This window comes from Clytia hemisphaerica, unplaced genomic scaffold (assembly GCF_902728285.1).
Source record: "Clytia hemisphaerica strain Z4C2 unplaced genomic scaffold, Clytia hemisphaerica genome assembly, whole genome shotgun sequence".
Taxonomy (NCBI): Eukaryota; Metazoa; Cnidaria; class Hydrozoa; order Leptothecata; family Clytiidae; genus Clytia; species Clytia hemisphaerica.
The window spans coordinates 817,151-826,789 of record NW_027104529.1 but is presented as its reverse complement, the minus strand read 5'-3'; the positions used below and the strand labels follow the sequence as shown (position 1 = coordinate 826,789).

At 40.0% G+C, this 9,639-nt stretch overlaps 1 protein-coding gene across 2 annotated transcripts; it reads left to right on the top strand.

Moving 5' to 3' along the window:
* The first annotated feature begins 3,153 nt into the window (after positions 1–3,153).
* Positions 3,154–7,691, top strand: LOC136822169 (uncharacterized). 2 transcript variants are annotated; one of them, XM_067078411.1, is made up of 9 exons: positions 3,154–4,652; positions 4,796–4,929; positions 5,119–5,668; positions 5,796–6,046; positions 6,194–6,398; positions 6,526–6,606; positions 6,697–6,759; positions 6,978–7,046; positions 7,294–7,691. In XM_067078411.1, the coding sequence occupies exons 1-9, from the start codon at positions 4,595–4,597 to the stop codon at positions 7,689–7,691; spliced, it is 1,809 nt and encodes a 602-aa protein (XP_066934512.1). In that variant the 5' UTR covers positions 3,154–4,594. The 2 variants fall into 2 exon arrangements, with proteins under 2 accessions (XP_066934512.1, XP_066934511.1); XM_067078410.1 differs by having other exon boundaries at positions 7,291–7,691.
* Positions 7,692–9,639: the final 1,948 nt, after the last annotated feature.

Sequence of the window (9,639 nt, the reverse complement as noted above, 5' to 3'; positions counted from 1 at the left end):
CCTGACTTTGAACATTTTCAACTTTTTTTTGGTAGCCTATGGTAGCCCAAGTATAGCCCTGACGTAGCCCGAGGTTTTTAGCTTGGCTTTGCTTATATAGCCCAGTAGCCCTGGATTTTGGACATGAGAATCATATTTTATCCCGACTTTGAACATTTTCAACTTTTATTTGGTAGCCTATGGTAGCCCAAGTATAGCCCTGACGTAGCCCGAGGTTTTTAGCTTGGCTTTGCTTATATAGTCCTGTAGCCCTGGATTTTGGACATGAGAATCATATTTTATCCTGACTTTGAATATTTTCAACCTTTTTTTGGTAGCCTATGGTAGCCCAAGTATAGCCCTGACGTAGCCCGAGTTTTTTAGCTTGGCTTTACTTATATAGCCCTGTAGCCCTGGATTTTGGACATGTGAAACGAATCTGAGTTGGCCTAAAACGGCTGTAATATCATGACTTTGAACATTTTCAACCTTTTTTTGGTAGCCTATGGTAGCCCAAGTATAGCCCTGACGTAGCCCGAGGCTTTTAGCTTGGCTTTGCTTATATAGCCCTGTAGCCCTGGATTTTGGACATGAGAATCGTACTTTATCCTGACTTTGAATATTTTCAACCTTTTTTTGGTAGCCTATGGTAGCCCAAGTATAGCCCTGACGTAGCCCGAGTTTTTTAGCTTGGCTTTGCTTATATAGCCCTGTAGCCCTGGATTTTGGACATGTGAAACGAATCTGAGTTGGCCTAAAACGGCTGTAATATCATGACTTTGAACATTTTCAACCTTTTTTTGGTAGCCTATGGTAGCCCAAGTATAGCCCTGACGTAGCCTGAGGCTTTTAGCTTGGCTTTGCTTATATAGCCCTGTAGCCCTGGATTTTGGACATGAGAATCGTACTTTATCCTGACTTTGAATATTTTCAACTTTTCTTTGGTAGCCTATGGTAGCCCAAGTATAGCCCTGACGTAGCCCGAGGTTTTTAGCTTGGCTTTGCTTATATAGCCCAGTAGCCCTGGATTTTGGACATGAGAATCATATTTTATCCTGACTTTGAACATTTTCAACTTTTATTTGGTAGCCTATGGTAGCCCAAGTATAGCCCTGACGTAGCCCGAGGTTTTTAGCTTGGCTTTGCTTATATAGTCCTGTAGCCCTGGATTTTGGACATGAGAATCATATTTTATCCTGACTTTGAATATTTTCAACCTTTTTTTGGTAGCCTATGGTAGCCCAAGTATAGCCCTGACGTAGCCCGAGTTTTTTAGCTTGGCTTTACTTATATAGCCCTGTAGCCCTGGATTTTGGACATGTGAAACGAATCCGAGTTGGCCTAAAACGGCTGTAATATCATGACTTTGAACATTTTCAACCTTTTTTTGGTAGCCTATGGTAGCCCAAGTATAGCCCTGACGTAGCCCGAGGCTTTTAGCTTGGCTTTGCTTATATAGCCCTGTAGCCCTGGATTTCGGACATGAGAATCGTACTTTATCCTGACTTTGAATATTTTCAACCTTTTTTTGGTAGCCTATGGTAGCCCAAGTATAGCCCTGACGTAGCCCGAGTTTTTTAGCTTGGCTTTGCTTATATAGCCCTGTAGCCCTGGATTTTGGACATGTGAAACGAATCTGAGTTGGCCTAAAACGGCTGTAATATCATGACTTTGAACATTTTCAACCTTTTTTTGGTAGCCTATGGTAGCCCAAGTATAGCCCTGACGTAGCCCGAGGCTTTTAGCTTGGCTTTGTTTATATAGCCCTGTAGCCCTGGATTTTGGACATGAGAATCGTACTTTATCCTGACTTTGAATATTTTCAACTTTTCGTTGGTAGCCTATGGTAGCCCAAGTATAGCCCTGACGTAGCCCGAGTTTTTTAGCTTGGCTTTGCTTATATAGCCCTGTAGCCCTGGATTTTGGACATGAGAATCGTACTTTATCCTGACTTTGAATATTTTCAACCTTTTTTTGGTAGCCTATGGTAGCCCAAGTATAGCCCTGACGTAGCCCGAGTTTTTTAGCTTGGCTTTGCTTATATAGCCCTGTAGCCCTGGATTTTGGACATGTGAAACGAATCTGAGTTGGCCTAAAACGGCTGTAATATCATGACTTTGAACATTTTCAACCTTTTTTTGGTAGCCTATGGTAGCCCAAGTATAGCCCTGACGTAGCCCGAGGCTTTTAGCTTGGCTTTGCTTATATAGCCCTGTAGCCCTGGATTTTGGACATGAGAATCGTACTTTATCCTGACTTTGAATATTTTCAACCTTTTTTTGGTAGCCTATGGTAGCCCAAGTATAGCCCTGACGTAGGCCGAGTTTTTTAGCTTGACTTTGCTTATATAGCCCTGTAGCCCTGGATTTTGGACATGTGAAACGAATCTGAGTTGGCCTAAAACGGCTGTAATATCATGACTTTGAACATTTTCAACCTTTTTTGGTAGCCTATGGTAGCCCAAGTATAGCCCTGACGTAGCCCGAGGCTTTTAGCTTGGCTTTGCTTATATAGCCCTGTAGCCCTGGATTTTGGACATGTGAAACGAATCTGAGTTGGCCTAAAACGGCTGTAATATCATGACTTTGAACATTTTCAACCTTTTTTTGGTAGCCTATGGTAGCCCAAGTATAGCCCTGACGTAGCCCGAGGCTTTTAGCTTGGCACTGCTTATATAGCCCTGTAGCCCTGGATTTTGGACATGAGAATCGTACTTTATCCTGACTTTGAATATTTTCAACCTTTTTTTGGTAGCCTATGGTAGCCCAAGTATAGCCCTGACGTAGCCCGAGTTTTTTAGCTTGGCTTTGCTTATATAGCCCTGTAGCCCTGGATTTTGGACATGTGAAACGAATCTGAGTTGGCCTAAAACGGCTGTAATATCATGACTTTGAACATTTTCAACCTTTTTTTGGTAGCCTATGGTAGCCCAAGTATAGCCCTGACGTAGCCCGAGGCTTTTAGCTTGGCTTTGCTTATATAGCCCTGTAGCCCTGGATTTTGGACATGTGAATCATTATTGTAAACTATGATTTTTCATCCGTTCATGACAGTCTTCACTTATGCTGAGATGTCAAAAAACCAAGGGCTACAGGGCTTCTCAAACCTTTTCAAGCTAATATCCAAGGGATACGTTAGGGCTACGTTAGGGCTCCCAAGGGCTATTATACTAACTTTACATTTTCTATGGGCTGATACTTCGACCGTTTTCTGATGACAGTCTGAACTTATGCTAAGATGTCAAAATTCAAGGGCTACAGGGCTTCTCGAACCTTTTCAAGCTAAAATCCAAGGGCTACGTTAGGGCTACGTTCGGGCTCCCAAGGGCTATTGTACTAATACTAACTTTACATTTTCTATGGGCTGATACTTCGACCGTTTTCTGATGACAGTCTTAACTTATGCTGAGATGTCAAAAACCAAGGGCTACAGGGCTTCTCAAACCTTTTCAAGCTAAAATCCAAGGGCTACGTTAGGGCTACGTTCGGGCTCCCAAGGGCTATTGTACTAATACTAACTTTACATTTTCTATGGGCTGATACTTCGACCGTTTTCTGATGACAGTCTGAACTTATGCTAAGATGTCAAAATTCAAGGGCTACAGGGCTTCTCGAACCTTTTCAAGCTAAAATCCAAGGGCTACGTTAGGGCTACGTTCGGGCTCCCAAGGGCTATTGTACTAATACTAACTTTACATTTTCTATGGGCTGATACTTCGACCGTTTTCTGATGACAGTCTTAACTTATGCTGAGATGTCAAAAACCAAGGGCTACAGGGCTTCTCAAACCTTTTCAAGCTAAAATCCAAGGGCTACGTTAGGGCTACGTTCGGGCTCCCAAGGGCTATTGTACTAATACTAACTTTACATTTTCTATGGGCTGATACTTCGACCGTTTTCTGATGACAGTCTTAACTTATGCTGAGATGTCAAAATTCAAGGGCTACAGGGCTTCTCGAACCTTTTCAAGCTAAAATCCAAGGGCTACGTTAGGGCTACGTTCGGGCTCCCAAGGGCTATTGTACTAATACTAACTTTACATTTTCTATGGGCTGATACTTCGACCGTTTTCTGATGACAGTCTTAACTTATGCTGAGATGTCAAAAACCAAGGGCTACAGGGCTTCTCAAACCTTTTCAAGCTAAATTCTAAGGGCTACGTTAGGGCTACGTTCGGGCTTCCAAGGGCTATTGTACTAATACTAACTTTACATTTTCTATGGGCTGATACTTCGACCGTTTTCTGATGACAGTCTTAACTTATGCTGAGATGTCAAAAACCAAGGGCTACAGGGCTTCTCGAACCTTTTCAAGCTAATATCCAAGGGCTGTTATTCCTTGCCGTGATAGGATTGCAAGTTCTATTTCTGCACTTTTAGGATTACAACAATGCGTTTGGTAACGGTTTGGCAGAAGAATTTGACCAACCAGTTTGTGAAATAGTCACGTTTAGGAGCCAGTACTATGAAGACATCCGTGGCTGGGCACAAGCGTTGCGCACTGTGAATGTCAACTTTGTAATCATATGTGGTGCTCCATCAAGCCTAGAAGAGGTGTTAAAAAATCGCACGCCAACAAATGCGGCTTGTTTGGCGCTTGAATCATTGAAGACGGCAATGAACGAAGCAAAGCATGCTGTTTTTCGCGGAAACGTGTACAGAAGAGTTCCCGGTGGTAAGTTTGGCATGTTTCATATCCTTTAAAATGAGAAAGTTTAGAATTCAAGTTTCATCATTGGCACTTTCCAGAAAGTAAAGAAAAACAATACTCTTCAATATAACTAGTTGGCTGATCAGTTTTACTATTGATATTTTTAGCTGCTTTCGCTTATGAAAAGATGGGGCCGGCAAAGACCTATGTCCGGTCGATTGTCGTCCTACCGGATATCCGTGATGATATTTATCCTCATTCCGAGGCACTGATCCGTCTATTGAAAGACACTGGCTGCAATGTAAGGAAAAGTCTTATTCTATTTCATATATTGCCTTCTAGTCATGGTCAGAATATTGAAAATACCTGATTTCGATATGTGGAGTATTTAGCAATTCAGAGTTAAGTAATTGGTCAAATTACATATCTTAACTCGTGGAAAAACATAAATGGAAACCATAACCAATTTCTTTTTGTCCCTCTGTTTTAGTCCATCAGACAACTTGCATTTGATGCGGACATCATTGAGCTACCCGGTGAAAAATTTTTCAAACTATCGAGCCAATGTCTCACAAAATGTCCGTATAAAACCAGTGATGTCGGCAAAATATCTCCGAGAATCTTCATAAATGTGCCCGAGCGTGTCAACGTGTCCGGTGGACCGTTTGCGGAAGCCATCCACAACAGCTTCCCCGAGATCAAAGAAAAAATGAGGTTTATTATCAAGTTTTACCAATGTCTCCTGGCGTTCCAGCTGCCACCAAAAACAAAAAAGCTCACGTTGGTTGGGCACAAAAATTCTGGAAAAACGTCATTCGTTAACGTGGTTCGTGGCCTAACACACCCTGAATTTATCGCCACACTTTCAAAAGAAAAAGTTTTTGGTATGTCGATGATTCACGATCAGACTCAATTTCTTTTTATCGACGAAATGAGTCCTGAAATCTTGACGGCTAGTCAGGCCAAGAGACTTTTGCAAGGCGGTCAAGTGACAGTTTCCCGGAAGAATCAGGACCCAGAGATTGTTGAGAATCGGGCTGGTGAGTACAGTGATTTTGTTTAGCTTTTTTCTTATTTGCTTTTTCTTCCAATGGTTGCTTTGAATATAGACTTTTTCGCGTTGTGGAATAGACACCCTAAGTGACTACGATCATTCTTTTACGTCAGGTATTTTCATCACATGCAACAACCGTCCGAAATACGGCGACGATCAAAAAGACGTGGAAGATAGGATGGAGTACATGCAGACAAAGGAAATTCCTGAGGACGAGCGTGACTCGTTTGCAGTCACATGGATCCGTGAGCATGCGTTTGAATGCCTCCTCTGGATGTGCAATATGATGCGCGAAAATGATGAATTTATTGATGAGAAGGAACTGTTCTTTGTGAAAACAGTTGACGACTACGTACCAGTAAAGGTAAAGTTTTATGTTGTATTTTACGTGAAGTTATTTAGTTTAGAGTGATGTATTTCATTTTTGAGCACTTAATTTACAGAAACAATTAACTTGTGGTAACTAAAACACTGTCATTTTTGAATTTAAAATCACTACCGTTTCTTCTAGATTAACGTTTGTGTACCAGATGAAGAGCTTCGAAAGCTCGCTGGTATCCGTGATAAAAAATCAACCAACAAGACAACGCCGCCCGTGTCCAACCGAACCGATACAACAGCTTATATAGACGATGGTCAACAACCGGGCTTTTCAAAGTGGTCAGATGAGCACAATCCACCCCAGTGTGATTCAACTGATTCTGAAGAAAGGACAGGTAAATTCTTTCACTTACTTGCTAAGTGACACTTGAAATTTAATGTGCATTTACAAATGCATCAAAACGTCTAATAACAAGTTGACGAAACTGTCATTTGACTTTTTTTTTTTCTTTTCGTTTTTAGCTGAGAGACTACGACGACTAAAGGAGAGAAGACGGGTACGCAAGCGTCACATTGAAACAACTGATGAAGACACAGAAGAAGGTAACTCTTTAGACATTGAGACTCTTGGTAATCATTCATCTCTCCATTAGATATTTTTACTTAAATACGTCCAACACTTTGCTTTTTTAGAACAACCTCGAAAAAGAAATTCCTACGAACACGAGAACGAAGAGGAATGTCATATATTTGAAGGTATAATCTTTTGCCCTGATATTGCAAGGATATATAGACTAGAGGCTCGTGGATCTATTCAATGTGGATATTTTTCTGGCCATTCAAACCATTATAAACTCATACACACAACCTGTAAGAATGTGTTTTTTCGAAAGGATTGCTTTCAAGGATGTTTGGGAAAACTTCAGACCTCAAGTCTAGTTGCTGAACTAAAATTTATTTTCCTTGTATTTCAGACGAAGAAGATTTGTTATGCGGGGTCAATGAAACAATGAATGCCTTGCTGGCTCATCTTGACTACGCTGGTGAGTAAAGACTTTCTTCTAGCTCCCTAGAAAAGAAAGAAGCATCATCCAAAATTTCTTAGGTTTATTCATTTGAAGCTTTTAGTCGTTATATAGATATAGATCAGAACTTTGAAACGATGTAACTCATTTCATTTTAAATTTTGAAATTCCATAAATGGTTTTGGGAAATTGTCCTGTTCAATGTTTTATAAATCAACTTGTCAGTGATTGAACATAACAAGTCTTCTTTTCAACTTTCTAGAAGATGGTGAACAAGTAGATTTCGTGGCTACTTTCCTCACGACGAGCCGCGCTCATTTCCTACGAAAAGCGGAAAAAAATGATCGAATTTTCAAATTCACCGAGATCAATACCGTCGAGTACTGGGCGGAAATGACTCGAACAATCGTGAAATGGTTCGATAGAGGTCCAAAACGCTTGACTTTTGCACACTATAACACCTTCCATGACAACATGGCTCGCCACGGTGGTGTCAAAAGGCGGGGGGCAAAGCCTGCTATTGATTGTTGGTTTCTGGTTGCAGGACTAGTTCGCGATGGATTTGATGCAAAATCGTACCTAGCTATGTTCCCTTGGATAGAGAACGACCTAAGGGCAATTCGCAAACACTTAGATATTAAAACTGAAAGAAAACTTATTTGAAAAAAAGTGCTTACGTTTCATATCCCTTGACTAAATTACCAAAAGAAATTTTGAAAATTTTGGGTACTTAATTTTTCGATATAAAAGTCACCAACAAGACTTGCCTCGTTTTGAAACTATTACCAGAGTGATTATCTCTCTTGAGACCCTAAATCATACTTTCATGAAAAGAATGCAATTTTATGTAATCCCATTCTTGTGAGTAAGACCCCATGGCATTACATCAAAAACGAGGCAAGTGCTGTTAGCGACGTAATTTATGAAAAGGTCTATTGAATGAGTACTCGGATAATGGTACTGTTAATTTGTCCGTAAAATAATGGCCAAATATTTCGACGTATCATTTTTTCAAACCTTTGATATTTGACCTTTTCTAAAAATCTTCACGTAATCAATAGATCAGAAAGGTTTTATCCATGATTTTGTGGAAAATTATTGGACAAAAATTAAATACAAAGCCTGTCGAATTATTCTGTTAAATATTTCGAAAATTGAGTATAGAATTTGAACAAAATAGAACTCTAAGATTTAAAAAATAAAAAAAAACTCAATATTTAAAACTTTAAAACTGCTAACAAAGTTATTTGCCTTTTCTTCGTTTTGTCTCACTTGGTCCTTGGTACTTGGAACAATTTCCATCGACAAAGTCAGTTTTATTTTCGATAGGAGTTTTGTTGTTTTGATCTGTCCCACTTGAACAATTCACATTGTCTGTTGGTTTCTCGTTTTCCTCGTTGTCGTCTTCTAGCCACTTTGGCAGAGTTCGCTTGAAGCGGACTTTGTAAACTTTCTTACGACGACTCCAGAATTTGACAATCTCCTCCACAGTCGTTAAGCTCTCTGGAATTTCTTCATTTTCGGTTTCTGAGGTCACATAGCCCTCCGAAACAACAACAACGTCGCTCATTGCGATGTTAGCTCTTCTCGGGTGAGAAGAAACTGATTATTTGCTCTAAAAGGTTCCTTTTTATCATGACCTTGGAATCTAGTTCCCAGGTCTAGAGGATCACTTGACCTTTGTACTGTAACGTGTACAACATTGAATGGCTAGATCAGCTAAGCATATTTTAACACAAGAAAATATTTTTTATTCATCATTGTATCAAAATGAAGACAATGCAAAGAGGTATAGATCCAATCAAGTCCCAGATCGAAAATTACATTTTATTGAAGACGAACACAGGCTAGAGTATCCTTCTGTGGAATTAAAGTAGAAGGCGATTTTGAAATGTTGTGTAAAGTTTCCAATCCTGCACTGTTATTGGTCAGTTTTGCAATCAACTCCTTTGCACTTTTGGCAATCTTTTGTGATTGAAGTTTTTGATAGTGAATCTTTGCGACATGGGATGTGTGCTTTTGATCCAAAGAAATGGTAGCTTGTTCCTCAGAGGTTAATTTTACAGCACTTGCTGTCTCAATTATTTGTCTGTAGCGGGTAGGATTTATGTATTTTCCTATGGCTTGGTAAACTAGTCTCCCAAAAACATCACAAATCCTTGTTAGCTGTTTCCCATTTCTTGTAATCAATAGAAAGTCGCATAGAGGATTGAGTCGAGGCCTAACGCATTCGATGTAACCATTGACGATGTCTATGACAGTTCGATCAAAAATCAAAGAATCAAAACCGTATTTCTCTTGAGTTTTGAAAGTGCATTGGTCGATTATACCATCGCTTCCTATTGCAGAAATCATTTTGACAGTTAAAAATTGATAGCTCATCGGTCTTGCGGCCTTGACCATTAAAAACAATACTGCGATAATGAAAGATGTGGCAAAAGAAAGTTCATGCGAGGGTATAAAGCTTTCTTTGTTGTTCGCCATAAGTACCAGCTGTGCAAATCTCTCTCCGTGAAATGGTATCGTCAGTGTTTTTTACACTTTTGGCAAAAACGTGAAAACTAATTTTCGTCAAAAACGGTTTTTTCAGTCTAAAATCACGATTCTCGAG

Bases quoted from the DNA above. Each gene is read 5' to 3' on its own strand.
- LOC136822169 (XM_067078410.1), top strand. From the start codon at position 4,595: ATGAACGAAGCAAAGCATGCTGTTTTTCGCGGAAACGTGTACAGAAGA. The intron at 6,399-6,525 runs GTAAATTCTTTC...TTTCGTTTTTAG, and splicing joins TGATTCTGAAGAAAGGACAG to CTGAGAGACTACGACGACTA. The intron at 6,607-6,696 runs GTAACTCTTTAG...TTGCTTTTTTAG, and splicing joins TGATGAAGACACAGAAGAAG to AACAACCTCGAAAAAGAAAT.